The 26,096-nt window shown below is 40.5% G+C and overlaps 1 protein-coding gene across 1 annotated transcript in view; it reads left to right on the top strand.

Annotated features, from left to right (window-relative positions):
• gbe1b (glucan (1,4-alpha-), branching enzyme 1b) overlaps positions 1-26,096 on the top strand; it is an 87,968-nt gene that overhangs the window by 50,648 nt on the left and 11,224 nt on the right. The window contains exons 13-15 of the mRNA XM_084351476.1: positions 7,483-7,667; positions 14,437-14,567; positions 24,136-24,253. Of these exons, the coding sequence (XP_084207602.1) occupies positions 7,483-7,667; positions 14,437-14,567; positions 24,136-24,253 (434 nt within the window). The remainder of the gene's footprint in view (positions 1-7,482; positions 7,668-14,436; positions 14,568-24,135; positions 24,254-26,096) is intronic.

The following is a 26,096-nucleotide window of genomic DNA, read 5'->3' as shown; positions in this document are numbered from 1 at the left end:
GCTTGCATCTGGGTGAGCCCAGATGCAAGCTGGGCGAGCCCCTCTTTGTTTTTGTGTGTGTATGTGTGTGTGTGTGTGTGTGTGTGTGTGTGTGTGTGTGTGTGTGTGTGTGTGTGTGTGTGTGTGTGTGTTGGTGTATGCACATGCCACACACACACACACACACACACACACACGCTCTCTCAAGTAGATGATAAGGAATATCTTGATGCTGCCTGCTCATTAATGGAAAAAAATCCCCACTTTTTTCACACTGTTAAGTAACAGTTATACTTTGCATTTCTGGGTACATTTTGTTGTGTGGTGGGGCTCTTATTTGTTCAGTTCAATTGAGGGCCAACAGATGAAGTCGCATAACGGTGAAATATTTGGAGTGCAGCTCATTATTTCGCCCTCACTGTGTTCACGCTTGTAGTTCAGTTCCTGCAGGCTAAACCAAAGGGAAAAACATGATCTACTGTTTCCTTTTGGTTCTAGTCTATATAGAGGTCACGCTGACTTATTACAAATAAACCAAGAGTTGTAAACAGAAAGTCACATGGATTTACAGGTAGCTCATTTTTAAGTTTTAGTTTTGGTGACCTATTCTGCCTTGTCAGTGCTACACGGGCCCGCAGGGAAAATCAAAACAAAATTTATTTCGGTGGACAACAGCAAGTGACGCTGTGCTCACCGACGCTTGAAGTCTGTACAGATTTTCCCTGGTGGTCACAAAACGCTCACACAAAGAGAAATAGCAGGTCATGAGCAGCAGTTCAGATTGTAACATGACTTCATGTGTCACAAATAATAACGGGGTGAGGTGTGGAAACAGCCGACAGAAATGAGCTGCCTCGTATTGCACTGTGATGGGGGGAAATTGTTTCCGTAATCGGCAGACAAATTATGCAAAATTGTTTCGTTTAGAATTTGAATTCATGTAACTGTCACATATCCATGATCACTAAGGCTACAGACACAGAGCAGTTGAAGCATACTTTTTCAGCTGGTCTCAGTGCAATGGTTTGATCAGCGTTCTCAACAGGCACAGGCGTCAGAGTTCGTTTAAAGCACAGCAAAACGGTCCGTTGTAGTGCAGAGATGTGGATGTCCCCATACTGGCCTGCAGGGGTATAATGTGTCATAGACGGTTTTGATCCCAGTGAGCACATTTTATCTGACGAGCACATCTTCAAATAGGGAGTAGAATCTAATCAGGGAAATCACCTGGTGCACTCTGTGGTTGGGAAAACGGAGCTCCCAGAAGCCAAAAAAACGAATTAAATGCTAATAGCATACAGCCTGGACTTTATACAGTTTTTATGTGTTCTGTTCAGAAAAAGAGAAATCGAAGTACTTCTCCATTTTGCACCAAAAAGTGATCCAAGATGTGGGCTGACAGATGTCACTCAAACTCCAGCTTTGGAGAACTGCTGCTAATTAAACTTCAAGAGGGCGCAAACAGATTTTCCAGTTTGTTTTAAGAGATTTTCACAGAGAGAGTATTTTATCACTATGCACAATTTGTTGATTTTTTTGCAGCTGTGAGTATCTCCACCGACCCTTTTGTGCATTGCAACAGAGTCCATGAACAGCATGCTCACAAATCACCAGATTTAGTATTCCAATACCAATACACTGCGTCCTCTAAACCTGCTTTTATTTAGACTGTAGCCTGGAGTCGGGCCACAGCTCTGGAAGGACTCATTACACATAGTTTGAATACCTGTGTAATGCATTTGTAGATGGCACCGTCATGGATCTGTTGTCAGTGGCATGTAAAGTACAACAACCACTTTGATGTCTTTTTTGTAGCCTCAACTGTGCATGACACACGGCTGCAATGATCCATTTCTCACTTCTTCTTCAACAGAAAATGTATCGTGCTGCTGTGGTTGCTCTTACTCCAACCACCTACACGTACTCCATGCAACACAGTGCAACACTGAGAGCCCATATCCCCAGGGCGTGTCTAAAGTCATTCTGGGAAATGTAGGAACTCAAAAGTAGTTGTTGGAGCCAGACTGAGGGTGGATACACCAAAATAGTAAATTATTCATTGAACATCACATATTGATGTCTGAGAGTGAAAGTGAGTATCTGAATGTGGATTTTTTTCTCCTTGAGAATGAGCTCCCTGAGGTAATCATGGGGCTTATTCCTGAGGTGCTACTTAAAGGGAGGAGCCTCTAGCACAGTGTTTGGGAGTATTCTTTGATGCCATTGCTCCCTCTTGACATGTCTTGATATCTTCTGAATTCTACCTGAATCCAGAGATTGTTATGCCGACTGTGACTGCCTTTGTAAAGTGAAAAAAAAAAAAGACATCATGTTTCTTTTATTGAAGAAAGGTTGTCAGATTGTAGCATGTCCTTGACATCTTTCATTCAGCACAATCCTATGTGTCATACTTGCGTTTTCAAGTGGGTTGAGAGTAGATGGTGTACTGTACCGTTTTCTTTTTAACTTCAGAGTGGAGCCCTCAAAACAGGTTCTGTAGGCTTCACCACGAATTTCCAGCATTCTTTGCACTAAAATGTACATTTTTGTGCTAAGCTTATCACAATGAGCTGATTCAGCATTGATCCTCATCAAATACATGTTGGTGGAGGTTAACTTAACTCCTTCTACCATCTAACAACTAGTTACGATGTCTTTTTTTCACATTTCACACAAGCATCGCCCTTTAACTGCACTCACCTCATAAGCCTATATAGAGAAGAGCAGCCATCAACAATCTGTCCCTCCACACCTGTTTATGCAGTAAAAACCAGACCTCACAGTCTGCATTCAATTCTGATTGACTGTAGAGTGTTATACAGTATATCATTCAGGAAGCAGCGCACCTGCACTGGCCAAAATGTAGAGGGTCATATACACTGTAGCACATACAGTCCATCAATGTTGGGTAGGTAGTAAGTCTCCATACTCCTGGTATCAAGAGCTACGCACAGACATGACACACATCTGAAGAATGTTACTTGTTAAACAACCACCATTACTGATTAAAGTCTAAGAATCAGTCAGAAATATTCACAGACAACAACATTTATTAAAGTATTAGTCACATTATGTTTACCCTCCTTTACCACCTTCCCTGGTTGCTCTCTGACTCTCTTCCAGAAGTTAAAGTGACCAGCCACCAAATGACATGCACTGTAAAATTACAGATTTTTCTGGATTTCCACATTGTAGGAAACATTTAGGATAATTCAAGTACACACCTCAACAAAAGTCTAATTTTTAGACATTTCAATGCAGAAGTGTGACATAATATGTCTGTAAATAGTGAAAGTGGTGGACTATGCATCTGCAGCAGCTTGGTCAGTGGCCCTACGCTTCAAATGACGCTGTATGTACCCTTGTAGCGTTAATTCTAGAGGTGTCCCTCTTGGGTAGTTGTATTAAGAGCAGGACAAGTCTGTGTCAAGAGGAGTCTGAGGTGGTTGGATCAGTCGAACACAGGACTTTCACCCAGACACAGGGGTCCAGATTTAGCGTGACTTGTTTTTAACTTATGCTACACAGCTGTAAGTTGTTATATAAGTTATATAACTATGCCTATTTAAGTTATTATAAGCCAAATAATGATCTTTTCACCGCATAACTTTGGTGCCTAAACATAGACAAACTGCAACTGTTGCACAACATTGACAGTCCAAAACTTATAATATGTGAAATATTTGTCAGCCAACTTTATTTTGAGGGCATATTTATTATTGTTTATTTAACTACAGAGGCCTGCAAGTGCAAAACTGACACTAGAGGGGTAAGTCGACATCATAGTTTGAAGCTTAGGCCCACTAGTTGGGAGTGAGAACATGTTGCAGCTCGAGAACATGTTTGCTCTGCACAATAGCTGTTATCAGTTTTTTTCACACCCTGTGTCCCTGCCAAGATCCAACCGTTGAGAGGCAAGCCCAGGCACCACTGGCCTGCAACAATATTCCCCAGTTCCTCGGGTTGTCGTCACGGTGCTGCCTGCACCTGAGTCATTTCCACTTACCCCAGTATTGTCTCAAAAGGTTGATTGTCATGCAGGAGCTAAGATGTAACAGTGCATTGTATTGACTCAATACAAGACTTTCAGGTCAATCAACATAAGTGACCAAACGTTTCACTGTGTGTTTTCTTCAAAATATGTCGAACAGTGCAGTGTGTGGTTATTGAGCAGAGAGGGAGGATGATTTGTACAGCGGCATTTGAGGTTCTGAAGACAGCATGTAGTTGAGTAGATTTACACATTAGACAGTCCCTCTAGTGGCAGCAGAGCACTCACAAGAACTTCATCATCTCTCTGCTTGAGGGCTATCATGTCTACCAGACACATCATCCGCCAGCCTTGTGGCCATGGCCGTGACACAGCCCACAGCTGCTGTAACAACCATGGTGAAATTGCTCATTTGCCTCGCTAAGGCGGACAAAAAAACAACTCATGGGAGACCTAACCTTTAAGAGATTCCTGCTATGAAGCCTTCACACACTCCTAGATTTCTTTAGGCACTGGGTTGATGGAAACTGACTTGGAGGTGCCCTCCAGAAAAAGTGAGGGGGGCCACAAGGGTGAAGCTTACTGCAGCTGGTCTTAGACATGGACTTAAATGCACTGGGGAAGTCTCACCAACCTACTCATCTGACGAGTCAATATCCCAGTATGGGAAGGACGAGAAGGCATCGTCTTCAGTTCTGCCAAGAGGAGTTGTCTTCATCTGCTTTGGGAGAGCGCAGCAGCAAGGATCTGGGACGGCTCAGAGGGCGGCCTTGCATAACTGCTGCCACACTGCAGCACAGCCGGCCTCGCTGTGATTGCACTGGAGCTTCATCCATAGTGAATGTGAGAAGCAATTATAGCGCTGCTGTCTTCCTGTCATCTGATAAGAAAGCCATGTGGTCCATACATTCTGGCTGGTTGTTGAGCCGAGTCAATGACAGCATTCTCTGCACTAAGGTGACACTGACAAGCAAACCTGGACAGGAGTGAAGAAAAGTAGTTGAGGACCAGCGTCATTGCTGCCCTTACACAAGCTCCAATCAGGTTGGATAGACTGATTCTGATTGGCTGAGCAGCCAATTTAAGTCAGTCAAAACGTAGAGTGGTTATTTCTCGGAATGAAGGACGTCTGAAGCGAAACTACGGCTGATCTTATTCGATTAAAAGTGATCAGGATGATCACACCAAATGGATCCACGGTCTTTCAAAGCATCATTTATATTCAAAGCACACAATACTGTATTTACCAGAAAATGTACTATTTCAGCAATATGGTACTCCTCCCTCAAAGAATGTATGTATAGCTTCCTTACATTGTGATTTGGGACCATCATATCTGAAAAATGAAAAGCCACATTAGCATAAAATCGAACGTGTCGATTCACATTCCAACAAGGATGAAACCCTAATGATTTGGGTGATCCTCTGACCTTCCCTCCAGCACATTAAGGGCAAACTTTTAATTGTCAATGTGTCTAAAAAAAAAAATCATACTTTCCATGGAAGGATCTTATTTATTTTGCTGACCTCGTGACCTGCACAGATGCACCATCATTACAGCAAACCTGCTAATTTAAACAAGTGCATCTCCTGGCCTGTTACTAACACAGTCGCAAAAATAAAAAAAATTTAAAAGAAAAACTCTTAATAATTAATTCTCCCTAGACTTCAGCTGAATAACCAAATCGCAACCTCATATCTTGATAAACTCCGATACGACATTATTAATTTATTAGGAGAAGCTGAAAGTTTGTCAGAGGGCACTGTGCTGATGTGTGGCCTCTGATCAGCTTTATAAATGCTACATTGCTTTTTGAAAAAGTAGAAAGATTTTGCAGTAAGGGATACTTTTCTTTTTTTAACTGCAAAAAGTATGATTTCCTAACTTAAAGGGTAACGCCACAGTACTACTGCATATGTGAAAAAAAGTAGTATAAAGTGATTTGAAAATCCAGTCTAAGCTGCTTGTAGTAGATTAAATTGCCTCAGTGGCTAAGTTGCATTGTGGGTGAGTGGAGATACCCTTTAAACATTTTTGGGCACATGCAGTGTTTTAAAAAAATACATTTCATGAAAACTGTATTAAGAATTCATATTTAAGAATACTAATCAAAATCTAGTGTTGTATGTGAACTTTGACTAACTTTCTCTTTTTCATGAGGAGTAATTGAAGACACACTCGCGCAGTGTACGATTGTCTGACTTTTTTTCCCAAATCCCTAACTCAACACAGTCTCCATGAGACTATTTGCATGTGAAATATTAATACGGGAGTTTCAGATGCACAATGAACGTGTGGTGTACACATTCCTCTTGGTGGAGTGAAGGTGGGGGGAAGTCTGCCTTTGACTGCTAGTGTTGCAAGTCTGAGGTGTAATTTTCTCCTTTACATTTCAAGTTCAGCTGTGTGGGAGGCTTGTTATTCATGCAGATGTCACAAGAAAAGGCTCTCTCTCTCCTTCTCCCTCTTTACCTCTCTCTTCCTCTCTCTGCATGTCTTTGCTGCCCTAATTCCGAGGCAAGTGCTGCAGTGGGCTTGTTCTGTTGGCAGTCGGTGCCTTATTGTTTGCTACTTCTTTAACACCTACATAATGTATTTCATTAGAATCTGCTGTCAGTCCCTGTCCGTTCCACTTCATCCCATCACTCCGTGGTTCCTTTTTTTTAAGGAGGTGGGGGGGCTCTTAACACCAAATAAACAACTAGCCTGTATTCTGTTGTCATGCCTCTTCCTCTGTCTCTTGTCTGTGGGTTTCTTCCTCTGCCGGGAATTCAATTATCCTGGCTGTTGTTTTATAATGTTGTCCTGACATCCGATGACGGATTCATTATCTCATCTCCTGGCCTGACAGCATAGTAGCAGCAGGACTGCTGTTTTCCTGCACGTGTGCATATGCATTCAACTTTACATCTGGACTGTGTAATCCTTTCTCCATCTGATCAGTCTGAGGCCAGTCTGGAGATTTTACACTAGCCCTTGTTGGCTTTCCAACGAAAATGAGAAATCTTGAGTGAGCTGTATCATTACATCAGGTTGTGGTATTACATTATTAGGTTAAAAAAAAAAGAAGAAGATATTACAGTATTGGTAAATGTTATCCTCAAGAGAAGAACATCATTTTCTTCTCAAATGCAGGCAAATGTCATGATGTTAGGTTTTATTACATTTCCAGTCAGGTTAAGTTCACACTGTTTTCACTTGTGTTGGCTTTTTTCAAGGTTCCTGGGTGACAGGAAGGTTGGCACAATGTAGTTGGTGAAATGTTGGAAAATAAGCGTTGTGTGTCTGTTTTAATTTGAAAAGCACTATCCTCCGCTGGGGTCACAAAGAGGTCGCAGACTGTCGCGGGCTCTGGTCCCTTTGATCGCTGTTATTTTCTGTCTTGTTAAAATTGCACAAAACCCAAGAAGAAGCTCATATAATGCTGCACGATAGAGTATGCTAATTCACAGATACTGTGTGCTTTCCCCTTCATTATGTACATTCTTTAATAACACTCTCTGTGTTGCAGGGAATGAGTTTGGCCATCCTGAGTGGCTGGATTTCCCCAGAGAGGGGAACAATCAGAGTTACCACTATGCCCGGCGGCAGTTTAACCTAGTGGATATGGATCACCTCCGCTACTGTCAGCTCTACGCCTTTGACCGGGACATGAACCGTACCGAAGACAAGTACGGCTGGCTGGCTGCCCCACCTGTAAGGACATCACACACTCACTGTACAGTCGGCTTTGTGTAGACACTCAATGACAAAATCACATGAAAATGTAATGTCGCTGCACCATGTTTCAGTCGCGTTCAGAACATTTTATAACTTTCCCAGGTAATTGTTTATTACATTGTTTAGCTCGTATAAGATTTTTTTTGCAAGAGTTAATGTATTCTCAAGCCGCCATCGTTACTCACCTTTTGAATTTTTACTGTTTCAACATTATGGAGCAACCCAATCGACAGATATTTATATATTTATATTTACTTTATATTTCTTTAATGTAACAACAAATGGTTTGGTCAAGTTTAGGCACCAAAACGACTTGGTTAAGGATAGGGAAACTTGTCCTGACACCTCGTCAAAAATATACCATTAAGTGGCCCCGAACACAGCTGGAACCAAAGGTCTCATCAAATAAATGCAGTGTTGTTGCCACTACAATGGCTGACAAGTGTCCCTACATGCCCGTAAAAATATCCAGGGGTTTTCATGCTTACAGATGTTGAAACATGTCTTGAACAGTGGTCTCTTGCTTGGCAGCTGTCTCGCCCAGCTGAAGGCTGAATGTGATATGACCTGTATGGTAGATTTATTAATATACTACTGTATGTATGACACATGCAAATTTGAACATAACACGGTAAAATGCTAAGATGTAATTCTGGTGACTGGGCTGTGGAAGTCCTGTAGTTCTTAGGCAGGTGGAGATGAATACACCATATCCATAGCACATTTTGGAAATGTCCTGTTTCTGTGGCTACCCCAACAGTAAAAAACATATTTGACTCTCATGCAGCTTTTCTCTTTGCCTGCATTTGAAGCCTATGGGAGAAAAAAACATGTTTTTCTCTGGAGGGGCTGGTAGCAAAGTAATGGGATAATGCAAATGGAGAGTGTGGCCAAATTGACAGGGATTAGAAGTGAGTCTCTGTAATTGATTAAAAAAATACCCTCCCTCACATCCTCTGGAATCAGTCGTCAGATTACAGTTACTTAACCTTGCTGCGTTACACTCTGACCTGCGTCTCTCTCCCCTTCTGACAGACACATGCAGCAGAGAAGGAAATGTACTGTATCAGAGAGCGTAATTAGTGACATGTCTGGTTCACAAGGATAATTTCTGTATATTGGTCTTCCAATCAAAAGCATATTCTGCCTTACTGGAACCTCTTGCACCCTTGACAACTGGATGAAACAGAGCTTTGGAGGTATTGCAAAGGGAAAGCAGAGCCTGGCTGCTTTCAGAGCTCCCTTTTGGGAGAATGGGAGGAAATGCTGATCTCAGAGGATGCTACTGGCAGGGAAGACGCATACATTTGGCACCAGCACTGACCCGCTACACACTGGGTGCTGTTTCTCTGGTAGATGACAGCTCTACAATGTATACTCAAGACATAATGATTGTGTTGTTTCTTTGATTTGTTACATAAAATCATGTTTAAAAGGATTCTGTCAGATTATGCAGTGGCAGTATGGTATTTGTCGTTTCCTTGAAGTTACTTTTATATATAAAGCTCAAGGCAGCTTGCATGTGTAGAGAATAATTACTGAATATTGGGCCTTTTTACCTCAGATAGCAAGCGTTTACTCTGTTGAAGTGTTCTTATCCATTAAAAGAAATCAGGGCAGTGGGTACATCATAAGGAAGGACAGTGAGGATGTTTGTCTTCTTCTTTTTCACACTTGAGAACAAGTTATTTTGTAATTTCAAGCTGCCGAGTAGTTCTGTGATAATAGAAAGGTTTTGACAGATTGTTGACAGAATTTCAAGGGAACATATTTATTTGGATAATAACGATTAGACAGATGAACAAAATGATCCTGAAATAAAAATAAAATTTCTGAATGCAACAAAGTTGTTGCCTTGAAATAAAAAAGAAATGCTATTATCACAAGGACACAAAACTTAACAGGTCTTATCGAGGCCCCTGGACACTGTGCAGTTGTTGTGAGAAACGAGGTGAATCAATGAATCTGACTCTAGATTTGATGACCAAAGACAGTCGGCTTTAAAATTCTGACAGGTCCCAACTCTCCCAATGTTACTGCTGCTGCACCGCACGTCTACAAACAAACCAATCAGAATATGACACAGTATGTACTGCTAACTAGGGTTCAACCGACATGTTGGAGCTGAAACTGATTATTCGTAACGAAGGAGAATAATTGCCAATATTTGGAACCGACATACATTTTCCTTAAAAATAAAAATCTTGGCGTCATGAATTTAAACAAACAGTGATGGAAAGTAACTAACTACAAGTTACTTAATCTGTTAAGCCCGAGCAGAGCCCAATTGCGCTATTTTTTGTGCACCAAAACATTTCAAGTGTTCCCTTCATTATGATACCTTGATTATTTGAATAATAACCTTGTTGTTGCAGAGATACACTCTGCCAAACGGGTTAAGTGCTGTACTTACTTACAAGTTTTAAGGACTTCTTGAGTATTTCCACTTTGTGCTACTTTCCACTTCTGCTCCACTACATTTATTTGATAAGTTTAGTTACTTGTAAGTTTTCAGATTCAGATTATTCAGTGTTGATAAGGTTTTACTATCCTTTGGCTGCTGTGACACAGAAATGTCCCCGTTTGCGGGACAAATAAAGGAATTCTGATTCTGATGTTGCATGTGAAATGTAACCAATCAGGTACTGTTGTGGGCGGGACATTGACTGAGACTACGGAGTGGTGAGAGAGAGAATGCTGCATGAGAGCCAAAGTAGAGAGTTTTTAAATTAATTCATACCATCAGCAGCCAGAATCAAAAAACAAAGAGACTCATAATCAGAGAAATGCTGAATATCAGCCCCAGTAATCAGCCAGGCAGATAATCAGTCTGTCACTACTGGCGACATTGTAAGTGCACATAGACACATACACATTATTGTACATATACACAATACTTCACAGCAGTGTATAAAGCATTGCAACTGGTTTCCACACAAGGTGCTGAGGGGCGTTAGGAGGCGGAGCTGCGTTCACTATCAAGAGGAATCACATATCAACCAAGTGCAGAGCATCTGTATCTATAGCGGAGGCTGTTTTTTTAACGATGTAAAAACCAGGGCTGTTAAGCGATTAAAAAAAAAAATCTAATTAATTACATGCTCTGTGATTAAGTAGTCTAAATTAATTGCATTTATGATCTGTCACAGTTAGTCTGCGTTTGAACGCCTGTTTCGAGGGCGGGTCGTCGAGACTCGTTGCTCATGGTAGCATCAGGGGCTGTGTTAGGTCTGATCTCAGGGCTTTATGCTAAGTGCTCTGCGTTAAGGTCTTATTTCAGGCTTGAAGTACTCCGATGGTACGCAAATTCCCCACTGCAGGAACTGCACAGAACAGTGCACCGGGCCAAGCGATGTTTTGTCATCAGCTTCCAACGTGTTTACAGAGCTACAGAGCTGTAGACAGTAGCTACATTTCTGAGGGCGTGTGACATGAGATCCCTTTTATCTGATCGTGTCTGTCTCGGTGGGTTCAAGTTAGAATCAAGGCAAATTAAGGTCTACTCCAAGACCATTCAAAATGTCTGTCCTTAAAGTGTTTTCAATGACAGATGTTAACGTAAAACAAGTGACTCAAGTCATTTAGTCCAAGTCTCAAATCTAATCTAAAGATGTTATTGGCAGATTTATCTAACCTGTTCAAGAGGTATGACAATACATTGAATTTGAATTATATTTACTGATATTCAAAGAAATAAATGTATTCAAACAAAACCAAATAACTGTGTAAAAGCTGATTGTGAGATTGATGATGGGGTCTGCACCAACCAAGCACGTTCCCTTACATCAGGAGAGCATGATTTGCTGGCTGGGGTACCTCTGTGTCACCACATTGCTCCTTTAAAATGATATGTAGGGACATATTCTATCTTTAACAAAAAAAAAACAGCTTCAATTTGGCCATATTGCAATTTTCATAATATTTGGATAATGTTCAGCCCTATACACCACGGACAGACAACTTCCTGGTCCACAGTGGTCTGAAGACAAGAGTGAAGTCATAGATAATAAATCAGTTCCAGGGGAGTTTTTGTAGCTGACCCTGCTCACAGGTCTCAGACAGTGTCCTCTGAAGCCGCTGAGACAAAAATGTCTTTTTCAGGGATTGATATGATTTCACAAGAAGACTTTGTAGAACATCACTCACAGATAATGCCAATAACTGCTCCCAGTTTCTGCTGTAATAGCCAGATGAGTCTGAATCCTCTGGGCAGCTTATCAATGACATTGCCAAGGTAATCTTGCTTAGTGGGAATATTCTATGGCTTGGTTCAATATTTCAGTGCGGTGGGAGGATCCAAGTGCATTTTGTAGTTAAAATGAGAGGCAGGAGAGGATCTGTCGGCAGCGCTCCCTGTTGTCCCAGGTGTAAGTGAACTAAGCGGAAATGGAAACATGCAGGGACGTTGCTTGAAAGTGTGGTTTGTGCCCGCCTCTTTGAAGATGTGCAGCTGTGAGCTTCAAAAGACCAAACTCTGGACCTGAACTGAAGCTCCTGTTAGTGCAGAGATAGCATCACTTGCACCCCCCTCTGTGATGATATTGTAAATAAAGCAGTAGACACTAGAAAGCACGCTATGGCATCCGGAGTACTCTGAGTTCTTCTTTTACCAGCATTACTTTACTGGGATAATTACAGTTACCCATAAGGAGGCATGGCACAATATGAAAATCTCATGACAAAATAATTATCCTGATAATCATTAAAATATGCTTAAAACCCTTAAAACAGTGCTGAACATACAATCACTTTAGCTTACACTTTGTTCAGAAACAAATACTTTTATTGCATCACAGATAGGAAACAGTGATATAGCGATAAACATCTTAAAAAAGGTAATCATAAATCAAAAGATCCCCCTGAAAATCCAAGGGTAATCCAAGAATAAGTGGCGATAACCTCACCTCCCGGTCGTTTTTTAGTTTTGAATCCATAGTATTTCAGCACATCCGATATAACTTTTTTGTGGGGGGATGCAGGTTAAGTCGAGCTTTCAGCCATGATGACAGGCTTCGGATTTTGGAATGACTGGAAAGATGTGGACTTCACCTTGTGGCAGTTCAAAATAAATCAGTAAATCAATATAGGACTGTAAATTATTGAAGTCATCACGCGAGAATATTCAAGATTACCCCGATAATGGAATTTCACCATGATCAACTTATCCTGAGTGTCGTAATCGCAGTCCACCATAAAATCTTCCATCCTTCCATCCCTACCAGTAGGATACTTTTACTAGGTGGAAATATAACTTAAAGATTCCCTCCCTCCTTCTAATATCGTGTTAAAATCTTTTAAATTAAATCTATGATTATACTGATATGTGTTATTTTAAAAAATCAGCTACTTCACAGGAGATGTCTCTTACTTCACTGTGAAGTCCAGAGTTTGTTTAGAGGAGGCTTCAGGTTTCCACATCACACTCGTGGAAAATGAATATTGGACCAGGATTGGCTTCCAAACTATTTGTGATGTCTACTATTATCTACTATTACAGTCATTGGATTTAAATTAACAGTTTGGTCACATACGATAGCATTCCCTCATCAAACCTCAGGGGAAAAGTCAAATTGTTATTTTTGACCTCGTATCCAGCTGTGGGTTACATCATCAAATGTATTTTCGATGTCTTCTGTCTCCCCGGAAACATAAAATGTTCGCTCAGGGGGCAAAACTAACGTTTAAATCCAATTTTTCCACAAACCGTGCCGGCTGCACTGTAGCCGACTTAACTTACCTTCCAGTGAAGAGAAGGAGCGGAGAGGAGGGTCGCAGTTTGTGGAAATATTGGATTTGAGCAGTGGTTTGACAAAAATATTTTCATTCAGAGCACTGAGGTCACAAATGGAGCTACTGTAGAGATTTACTCATGCTCTCAAGGCTAAGTTTCACCCACAAAACAGTTGTTTCAGGTCAGAACGATGCTGCAGGCTGTGACAGAAACAGAAACTTAACAGGCTCTTAGACCTAATGTCCAACTATAAGAAGTTGTTTTTATACCAGGCGATCAGATGTTTGCATTTTACAGTTTACAATTTAAAAATCATAGTTAGATGATGAATTTTTCCAACATGCTCTGAATATATTCGCAATGATGTTAGGATAATCACCAAGTCTACTGGCTGCATTTACATTAATTTATTTATAAGTAAGAATACATTTGGTATATATGTGCTCGTTGGGGTCACAGCTGCAGGATATATTTGTTTTCCAATGCTGGAGCAGTTACAGCCAGCCAGAGGGGCTTTCCATTACTCCAACTTTGTGGACGTCTCATGTAGAAATGGACTTGTTAAAAGACTCCAGACTGTCAGCTCATTCCTTAACCTCCATCCTCTCTGCCGGTCCAGTTGCAGGGGTGCTTATCTTCTCATTCAGCCGTGAATATGCTGCCCTGAAATTGGCTTGGGGAACAAGGCACTAAAAATAGGGGGTTGGGTGACATTGATAATCTCTGCTAATGACACGTTAACAGTAGCTCGCTCCGCAGGAGAGTGGCGGCTTTATCATGTGCAGCTGTCTAAAGCTGACAGTGTGTGCATCGCACTACCCTGGGCCGCTGCTTTCTGCTGATGAGTGCTACCTGAAATTTGGTGTGGGAATGTTTCTCAGCCTATTTGGAAATGTGGAGTCCACTGATATAATGTGCCTCATTATAAGTCTCTAAATCCAAGATGAGAAAGGTAATGACTATTCATGAAGATATATTTTATTAGCTTTTTCTCTCCCTCTTCTTCCCCTCCAGGCCTTTGTCAGTGCCAAGCATGAAGGGGACAAGGTCATTGTGTTTGACAGGGCGAATGTGCTCTTTATCTTCAACTTCCACCCAACTAAGAGCTACCAGGACTACAGGGTGGCTGTAGAAGTTCCAGGAAGGTATCCTTTTTGCTCTCATCTGTCATGTCACCGCTGGATTCCTGTAAGTCTTCAGACATGGGCTTTCTTCTGTCACGCCACAGTGGGCACCAACAGTGTCCCTCAGAGTAATGATGTCTTTGTTAGTAACTTCTTTTATGCAACAACATGATTAATTTTAATTTTTAGCCTGACAAAATCACTAAATGATGATATTTTAACCAAGACAGGGAAGAAGGGAGACAGAAATATGAAAGTTAGAATTGCATGACCCATGTGAACATTAACACTTTTAAAGCTCACAGAGAGAATATGAACCGTTTTGGGAACACTTTGGGCCAGATTGAGATAAAGTATGTGAACAACTTTTTAGTACAGACATTAATGGTCCCCAGTGGATAAATCTTATCATCTCTGCTTCTGTAACTTTCCATCTAACATCGCCAACAAGTCCAAATGTCCACTTATCCAACACTTCATTACAGGATTCTCTAAAATGAATGACCACACTCCCATCAGATCAGCTGCATCCTGAGCCCCTTTCAAACATGCAGTCCATCCCCGAAATGTTCAGGAACATTTCTTACATGAGTGAATGAGAACAGGGACTGATGTTCAGGGAAATCTACAGTATACAGCCAATTTCCCATTTCAAGACCTGGCAACATTTCAGGGAAAATGCCAGTGTGGCTATGTTGTGAATGAAAGCAGCAACTTTGCAAGCATGTAAAAGGTTACCTCCATCAGACTAAAGGCACTTTGAGGCGCAGCGAGCGCACCGATCACAAGACTCGACTGATGACTTATATGAATCTACAGCTTGTTCACAGCTCAGTCTGTCCAGTTCAGCATCCAATCTTTTGATCAGTGTTGGCATGGCCCCTCTGATACAATTGTTAGCCTCCCTGTTATCTCACCCTCTTCGTGAGGCCCCCCTCCACCCCCAGTATGTTGCATCTGCATTGTATGCTTCTCAGTAATGAGTACTGAATACATAATATGCTTTTATATATGTAACATTACACAGTAGGTACTATTTATGTACAATAATTCAATAGGCTGCATATACCACCAGCCAACTTTGACAGTCCACCAAAGTCCGTACTGCACAGAGTTCCTTCAATCAGGATCCTGTCTTAATTGTGTGAAGATTTAATATCATCAAGCGACTTCACCCATCATCCTAACTACTAATAGATAACTGTTGATATGAGTTTGAAGGGTGGACATGTTTAAAATGAGTTTACCAATACATTTGTTACTAAAGACACTAAAAATCACCTTTGAGAGGATCCATTCTCCTGGTCTGAGCAGTGGATCAGGGATCTCACCATGTGTCAGACTTGTTTAAAGTAAATTTGATTTGTCAAACCCCCACTTTTATTGGCAGTGTTCTCACCGAGGCTAAGACTTTTGTGATGTAATTTTAGCAGTCACTGTTGAGAGGAATATGAGTCAGTTGTTTATAGTGGTGTTGTTATGCTATTAGAGAGAAATAATAGCAGAGCCCAGTGATTCAGAAAGCGCTCTCTTTAGCAGCATTGGCTGTCTGTCTTCCCAGCAAGCAGCGCAGAGGAATTTAATGAGTCCCACAGTTGTGATTACAGCAGGCTTAATGATCAGGGATGTGAAGGGGGACAGAAAGCTGACAGATTTGTATTTATTATAATGGACATCACTCTCTTCTGGAGCCCAGTGAAGCTCATGCCAGCAGCAGCTTCCCGGATGGATACGAAGCTGTGTTGCTTTTTCAGCTATGACTTAAATAATTTGATGGTGAGTCGAAACGCAGACAGAGTTTGTTAGTTTTGTCTGGACGGCAGCGGTTCAGATCACTATCCATGAGCAGTTCCGTCTTAAATTATGATGATTGGATTGGCTGACAATGAGGCTGTGAAACAGCAGTTGTTGCTTTGATTTCGACATTATTTCTTTTGTCTCATTTCGATGGATGTGCTCATGCATCTTTTGAATTAAAATGGTACAATAAGACAAAGTTTTTAATACAGTATCATCCTTATAATGCCATTACATTAACAAGCAATGTGTTTTATTGCATCGATTGTATTGCAGTTTGCCCTATTATGATTATTATTATTAAAACCAATTATTATATTGTATATTGTTACATAAATGTTGAGGTCGTAATATCACTTATGACAGTGAATATAAAACAATACAATAAGAACATTTCTAATCTCTATTGCAAGTGTTAATCAACAGCTTAAAAAGAAAACAGAACATGTCATTATACAGTATGTGAATAGTGAGACAAAACGATAATCAAGTTTATTCGATGATTAAAAAACCACACAAGTAACCCCTAATCTCCTAATATCATGCGTTAATTGTAAGCTTGTTTGATGTGCAGTAATTGTACGTTCTGCCTCGTGTTTTCAGCTCTGCCTTGATGGGGTGAATCCTGGGCGCACCACTAATAGCCTTGCCGCAGTGTCTGTAACACCGTTTTTGAGGGTTTATTTTCATTTAGATGGAACCACATCTTTTCCTCCTGGTGCTTCTTTTGATGTTTAAGGAGAGGCCTCAGATACTGGGTGGGTTGAGAGAAAATGCAAATAAATGTGAGGGCAAAGCTCTGGCTGTCATTATACAGAGAAGCAGTAAACACATAAAGGCAAATGTGCTGTGTGTGTGAGGAAGGTAAATGCGTCGTGTGTACGAGGAGATGCAGATCCTCCGATGGGAATGTGTGCAGAGGATCCAATTAGGGGAGAAGACAGATGAAAGTGCCACTCAGAGGCAGAGGAGGTAAACAAGACAAGCTCAAAGAGTCCAAAAGTGCTTTTTCATTACACTCAGCTGTCATATACTTAAACTTTCTTCCACCTGTGTGAGGGTCAGCCATGTCACAGTGGAGCCCCACACCTCCGCCTGGAAATCTGGAAATAATAGCCAGCCATACAGCTCACCACAGAAAATGGATCCAATACAGGCTGTTATTTCCTTCGGCAATATGGCAAGTGCTGTATTATATCAGAGGGTGTCCCTTTCTAACAAAAAAACCACGAAGCTACCTTTTGATGCCCTCTGTTACATGCTGGATGGATGTATGTTGGTCTCGATGGATCTTCAGGTGGATTCTTAGTTTGCTTCTTAAAATAAAACTGGTAACACTTTCTATGAAGGCCACATCTATAGTGCAGAGTAATTTGTTGTGTATTATAATACTGCATTTATAATTCTTTTTGACTACACGCATAAACAAGACATAATGCTTTCTCATGCACTGTACCAACAGTCATAATATACAATAGATGGGACTTGATTTTTTTACATTCAAGTATCTTAGATGCCCTTGCTAGAGGTTGAATGATTAGTCTGATAATATATTATGACTACCTATACACAACTTGAATATCAACTGTAGTAAGGACTCATAGTATGCTGTAATCACCCATGCAGTATACTATTATAACAAGCTATGAGTCCTGAATACAGTTGGTTGTTGAGTTGTGTGTCTGTGTACAGTATAGATGAGAACAGGTAGTCATAAAGTGTTATTAGCCACATAAGTCAACCTCTATTTTATAAATAGTCAAGGGCATCCATGAGTCACACCTGTAATGGTTTCTGACTGATGATACAGCGCATCAGAAAGCATCGTGTTAGTTTCTTTAAGAAGGGACCTAAAACCTATTCCTACGAAACCAAAAACATAAGCAGGATGTTGACCAGATGCATCACCTTGTGGAAATGCTGAAAATTAGTTCTGCATGAGGTTTCAGTGTGTGAAAGTCATTATTTATACAAACTCTAAACTCTACGAACAAAAAAAATAGTTGTCAACGGAACCCTGAAATGAACTTAAAGTTGATGTTCAGATATGTTACAGCTAAATCGCCGCTGTGGTTTTAGTATCTGGGGTAAAATGTAAAAGTCTGCTGTCTTTACAAAGAATAAATAACAACTCAACTCAATATAGCCATCATCTTTCAATACTAGTCCTTAGTTGGCTGCACATTGACTGTTTGGCCTCATTTTTAGACACGCTTTTCTTTTGCCTCTCTTTGTCCTCTTTTGAATGCGTTTTTCTTTCCTCTCCACGGGAAACAGGAGAGAAAGTGAAGCGAAGCACCTCTCCCAAAATGTTAGCCATTAAAATGCAGTCAACGTCAGCTTTTCGACAGGCACTCAAACCATCAGTGTTTTTTTTATTTTTTTATTATTTTCCTCTGACTCGGGGTGGACACATTCTTCAGGCACTGGGCTTTATCTGGTTGGTTAGAGTATTTGAAATCCCAGTTGGATCCTGTCATGAAAGCTGTACCTGTCGGAGCAGATTGGTCTTTGATTTACACTGTGCCAATATTCAGTTGAGATTGTGTCAGGTCATCATTCTCCTTTTCTGTCTGAGCCGTTCCCTGAATGCCGTTTGGAATAATTCAACTGCAGGTGCCGTGACACTAACTAACCAGAATTTAGAGTAAAATACACACAGTCGTGCATAGCTGGCAGTAATTTACCCTGATATTATCTCAAATCTGCCACATGAGGTTTCTGAAAAAAGGAAAATATTCATCTAATGTTTCTTATTTTACCACAGTGTGCTGTAAGATACATCAAGATGGATTACATAAACAAAACTGCATTACTTTTCTCTGTGAGTTGTAAGTCTACCAGATATCATCCACAAGCATCCTCATCAATCCAGAGGCTTAATCTATGATTGGACATTTTGTTGTGCTCAAATGCTGTTGACAAATAGAGGAGCTGCTTTTATTTCAGGCATTCAAGGAAAAATCCAGTTTATTGTATCTTGAGTCTTATTTTTGTAGTTTGTAGAAGTTGAGTTCTCTCGATTATGTCAACACAATCGTAACATAATATGCTCATTTTCCGGTTCATACTTTAATTAGAAAATGTTATCATACTTTAATGTTCAAAAAACACATAATTTTCTCTTACTGTCCCTTGCTGCAGCAGCTCTGTTCACCCTCAGTCTGAACGCTCTGTTTTTGTGCCTGTCCCTTTAAGGCCTCTCCCCCAAAAAGCCCAGTCTGCTCTGATTGGTCAGCTCTCACAGGCCTGAGCAGTTTATTTAAAGGCACACTTTCTGGAGCATTTTGATACTTTCATGGTATTTATAAAGCATCTAAACCTGCTTTACGTCAGAAATATACATGGAAATCTTCTGTGAGACAATATGAGGCCTGTAATCTAACAACTAGTCGCCATCGACTCAGTTGGAGCAAAACAACACGAGCAGTCAGATGATCAGACAAACAAAATGACAGTTAAGCCAAATTCTAATAGATAATAAAGGACACACTACCATGGACATGCTATATGATACATAGACTATAATCTGCAGTTCATCACAAACCAAACTTCTAAACTAATTATTTACTTTAGGTCATAAATGGTACCACAAAACCCCATATCTGTCAACAGTGATATCATATCAATCTCTGGCTAACACACAGTTCTTGGCCCCCACTTCTGTGACAGCCTCAGGTTGAACATCAAAACACAAACAAACTGTCAAAAAAGCTCAGCCAAGTCTCGTCTCTCTCCAACAGCTCAATAAATTCGGAGTAAGACAACAAATCATGCTCTGGAGTGATATGCAGTTAAAACATGTTTGCATCAGTGTGGGGCAAGGAACAAGTTCAAACAAATTACAGACTGAAACACTCTGCAACATTAGTTTAAGGCATTTTCTCACTCATACATGTACAATATGTAATTTTCTCCGTTAGGGCACTGTCAAGACAAAATATGATACTTTCTGATTGGAATTCAGAAAGTATTTAGATTTAAATGAGTAATGTTATGACATGGACTTATTTCATCATGGACTGTTTCTAAGCTGCAATAATTGAAAGTGTTGTCACAGCATCTAACAGCCTGGTTCACACAGTCAAACCTACGTTCTTAATTAGTCATCCAAAATCACTGGCACCCCGCCTTGCATCAATAAAACCCCTCTCAAAAAACTAATCACTAGAAAAGCAAGACAGGGACTGTTTGCACACATTTACGACGAGTGTGATAGGTGAAAGTTGATCCAAGAAGTCCCTCTGTAATTAATAATTTAGATAAAATATTTCATTAATTATTGCAATAAATGATTAATATCCTTTTCCAGTTTCACGCCTGACAGTGAGTTCAGCAGTACATAGCAGTCGAGCCCTCTGGAGCAATAATGATTTTCTTTCTGTATAAATATATGTAAAGTTCATATGAATGATAATTTCAAAATAAAAGCATGCTCTTTTTTTTTAGTATGACAAAGGATGATCTAGATGTCTTCAAACTTGTAGCAATTAAACAGCAGTTGTATAAGCGGTGCTTTAAGGTGTCATGCTCTTCATACAAAGTGATAGACCTCCATTTATTTTGATATTAATCGTCTACATGGGTCTCACTTTACATTAGTTTTATGAGATTTAGCTGCTGCTTGGCTAGACTGGTCTTTTTATTCCTCTGTGACAGAAACTGTTTCTACCATTTCTTCCACTCTGATGTAACTCGCAGCAGCTGAGCAGAAGGCAGGGAAAAGTCTCCTCTGAAAAGGCAAGATACGGTATTTAGAAAGCTTACGAGGCCAAGCCACATTCTTCAGATGTGCACACACATCTCGCTCAGCTCTTGTTCACCCACGCCAGGGTGCTATTACTTTCATAAAGGCAGAAAAAAAACGACAAGCTGATGGAGCAACTAAGTGGTGGCTTGGTCTGCAATCATGGTCATGGCCAGATTGTTTTCAGGTCATCAATGGCTCTAATCACCAAGCTTCGGACTGCCTTCTTTTCTTTCACTTCATTGGGCAAAATTGATTGTGTTCTTAAATCTTCCCCTTCATTCGCAAAGGCTGTATTGATTACAATACTTTACAGCTGAACTGCAAGCGGTTGTTACGGCCGTCTGTAGCCACTAACAAAGACGTAATCGCTCAAACCTCCCAACTACCAATTTGCACTGGTGCTCGCTTCCTTGCAGAGAAGTTTGCCAGGGAACTCTGAATTACTGTAACTATGTCTCATTTCTAGCTGTGTCACAGACGTGCATGCATGCAATCCACAAGACTGGAAATGCTCAACAAGCAGTGTGAAGAAGCACTGTAGTAACACTAACACTCCAAATTCAGTGCACAAACATAGTCAATGCACTGTTGGAATCACTTAATGTTGAGGCTTTTGTTGTTTGTATAAGGAGGATTAACCTTTGAAATCACATACTGTATCTCCTCAGTTTCCCCGAAGCATTGTAAGAGTATTTCCATATTCTCTGGAAACCGCCATAGCAGAACGAGTTTGCTCTGTCAATAAAACACCAGAGAGACTTGATAGAGCAGAGGAGGTATGGAGGAGGGGGTCTTCCTCCCCAGCAGAAACAATGCACAGAGCAGCACTTCTTTTTAATCATCACTATCAAAGCAGACAAGCAAGCAGCAAAAGCAGAATTTTCCTGGCTGTGGGGCAGAATGAGGCAGTGTTTAAGGATCACACTCCAACTCCAGAATATCGCCTATGGGGAGATAAGGTGATTATTCAGCCAGCCAATTAGGGGCCTGTTTGCATGTCTGCTCTTCTCTCCTGGTGTTTGTTGTAGCGCTGCTCCTTACAGCTCCTGTCCCTGAGAGACGGGAGTAAATAATGCACCGCACAGATGTTTATAGGTATTTACACTATACATGGACATCAGGTACACGTGTAGGCTACCAAGCATTTCTGAAAGGCACGAGGGAGGCTGAACTTCGCCTGCAGAATAGTTTTCAGGTGGAAGTATATATTTATGTACAAACTTGTCAAAGTGCACTTTCTTGCATTTTGAATCCGGCTTTTAAAACGTCTTAAGTATTTCCTCTGACATTAATAACGGCCTTGTAACTGATTCCGACATCCAATCCGTTTTTTTTTTTCTTCTTTTTTGTCAAGCAACGAGATGGGGACCACGCTAATGTCAAAAGGAGGAGGAGTTTTTTGAAAGTCTCCCTGCGTAGTTTCTTTACACACTTTTGAAGCTCTATCCTAACAATTTAGATATCACGCTAGTCATTATTCTCCATTTTCCCCAGCTGAAGGGCATAATTCATCATGTAATCGATTTGATCCTGCACTTTCGTTAAAAAGGTGAATATATGCTAAAGCCCTCACTGGAGCATATGGTATCATTTACATATTATATCTCATGCAAAGTGTCTCTGTCTCGGTTCCTCTTCAGGAACACACATATTCCATGAAACTGTGGTTACATTATTATGGAAGCTGCCATCCTTCAGCTCTTCGGTGGCTGAGCATTCTTGCAGAGAGGTTGTGAAAAACACATGACACACACACACACACACACACACACACACACACGCTACAGACGCCTCGACTATACATGATCAAAGGTTTTTTTTTGACTATTTAACTGTCTCAGTGCAGCGAAGAGCCACCACCACACCATCTTTCTTCATGATATGTTATATTGTTTTACAACTCTGAATTTTTTTTAAAACCTTTTTTTGACAATGAGCACCTGATAAAGACTCTTCAGTGGCAAAGTAAAAACTACATATTCATGTAGGGATGGGAATGCAGAATGGGAACCATTAAGAACGAATGTAACTACTACTCAAGTACTTAACTACAATTTGAGGGTCTGGCAATTTGGAGGGCAAATATTACTTTTTACTCCACCACACATACCCTGCCACATTTCTAAAATCATTTATTTTATCGGGAATCAAATTGAAACAATTCCTGATTCCAATAATCATACAAATTGTATAGTGCCTGTTTAAGTAAACTTCATATCAGATACTTAAAGTCTTTTTGCTCGAGTACTAATCATATGGATGACATTCTCTTTTACCTGAGTAATATCTTATTTTGGTATAAGACTTTTACTCCAGTATGTCTTCTGGATACTTTTAACAAACCTGTTTTCCACACACAGTATTTCCAGACGCACAGGGCAGGATTCAGCGTTAGGTCAATATCAGACATAAATGCAGAGATGCCTTCTGGTGCCTCTACTAAATATTAACCTGAGTGGGATGAATACTGTGGCATTTGTAATTAATGTGCTATCTTCTGCTTAATTAAGGTCCATTTAAAGTGATTTGCTCTCACTTTAACATAAAAAGGTCCCTCTCCCTGATCTTTGTAAAAAACGTTTAATTATTCTGCTGTGATTCAGTGTTGTAAAACCACAAAACATGAAAAAAGTCCCAGATGAGTGGATACTTTTTATAGACACTATGTTTGTGTATTTGTTGTCACTCATTTGGATCACTTTTTGGATTGATTCATTATTTATGCGGTGAATTAGATGAATTAGACAGGCAGGCTGGATGGATGGCTGAGCCACGGCTGAATCACTTTTGTATTTATGTTCATTTCAGGCAGCGTTCTCTTTGTCTGTTAGGGCTCCGCACTGTCACTTTGTAGTGCTGCGGAGGGGAGATGAATGCTGATGGATGTGAGGATTTCAATGAATATAAACCAGCTGAGCACTGCTAAACCAAGTCTGCCCACCAAAAGCACTGGTGATAAAACCTTCTCTTGTGCTTCTTATGTCTTAGATCTTATAATCTAGTTTCCCACTGCTATTGCGCCTTAACCTCAATCTTTGTCAGATACAAAATCAAGCTGGATTCAGATATGGCTCAGTATGGTGGTCACGGACGGCTGGACCACAACACAGAGTTCTTCACAGAGGCCCAGCCTTTCAACGGACACCCCAACTCCATGCAGGTAAATATTTCTTTTGACTCATCAAAGGTCATTTTTGTTGAACTTTTGTTGAACATCATAGAGTCCTAAATATGAAGTGCACTCCAATTATAAGTCCAGGGCCATTGTAGTCAAGTCCAGTCTCTACATAGCTTTTCTAATAGCCTATGCTGTATCACCATCCCACTCTGCATACTAATTCTAACATGGTTGGAGGGTGCTGTACATTCACACAGGCAAAGTGACAAAATTAAGTATGCTCAAAAATGTCAGCATGCATACTAAATGATTTTTGAGTGTGCTGTTGATGGACACCATTGTCCCGCAATGCAGTGCACATATGTAATGGAGGAGATGCTCACGGCTGCAAAACATCAAAAGCACTCGTGGGCGGTGATGAGACAGCTCCAGAAATATCTCCTAAAAAAATGAAGGATTACAAGTTTGGACAAACACTTTCTCTTTCTCATTGTTGTGTGTCTAATTTATTTTGCCAGTAGCGTTACAAACTTATGTCTGGCATAATCTCCTATTATTGCAACTTTTATTGTGCAAAAGGGACATTTATTTCTTGTGAACTAACGACGACCAAAATACCTTTTATATGTGTAGATTTAGGGCATAGCTTTAGACTTACAAACCTTTTAGGTGTGCTGGTGTCATGATCCAGAATTGGGACTTGTCATAGCAGGAAAAGCAGTTTCCATAATGTATAATATTAACAAAGATGTCCTTTCCATTAAATGTCCCAGTTAACCTCACTTAACTCTAACCCGAACCCAGTGCCTGGATGCAGACACTGGCACACCAACACAAAATGCAGCTATTAATATCGTTTTTAGCTGCACCCTTGAGGTTCATTGGCATTCTAAGCCTGGGCCTTATGTTTATATATTTTGGTGTGTAGATGAGGTTTAGAACTGGTCCAGTAGATTGCCCCAGCTGACAGCCGCGGCACATGTTGCATTGGCTGACACATAATCTTTGAGGGTAACTTCGACCGTCAAAGTAAATACACTGAAAGTGCTTGTTTTTGCCACTGACAGGCTGAGGCTGTGTTTCCAAGTGTCTGATGACATTATGGATTCCTGCAGAGATAGTTAAAGAACAAAATCTTGTTTGTTTAACGAGAAATAGGCCCTGCATTGCTCTTGCCAAATCCACCAGACTCTATTTACGAAACAGTAATTTTAGCATTGTAAAACAGCGTTCATTGAAACCAAAAAGAAACAAAATAAAACTCAGCAATCTTTCCATTGTTCCAACAATCACCAACTCTGGTTTGGTGGTATTAAAATGAAATATGTGTAAAGGAGTGAGAGGGAGGTCAGACATCAGAGAAGCCGCCAGCTGAGGTGATCTATGGACCGATTCCAAAACTTTATGTACCTGTTAGTCATTTACCCGCCCATTATATAAACATAGGGCCCAGCTTTAAAAAGAAAAACGTAATGCCCCCTGAAGTATCTTATTTGAATAAGTATATCATTAATACTTTTAGTTACATCCGTGTTTTTTCCCCTCTATGACCAGTCAGATTGTTTACTATGAGTTCTTAGTCTGCTGGCAGGACTTTCTCCTACCAATGAATACAAATGTCTAATTGCTTCACATTATTGTACTTGCTTTGCTGCACCGCCAACACATGTGATGTTTGCATATTTATCAGTTTCTGTGCATTCATCATGTGGATACTGATGGTTTTACAGTAGTTTAGTCTCGTCCTTTATGCAGAAAAAGAGGTTTGCACGCGCTCTGGCTGGTATGATGAAATAGCCGTCAGTGTGTGATTGTTTTGTCCTTTAATGTTTCATTCAAATCAATTTACTCAGCCTGAAATGAAGTTTTTAGTGAGAGGATCCTT

The sequence above is a fragment of the Pagrus pagrus genome, assembly GCF_965226575.1.
Source record: "Pagrus pagrus genome assembly, chromosome: 4".
Lineage (NCBI taxonomy): Eukaryota > Metazoa > Chordata > Actinopteri > Spariformes > Sparidae > Pagrus > Pagrus pagrus.
Note: the sequence above shows the minus strand (reverse complement) of the source record. Positions and strands in the feature narration are given on the sequence as shown.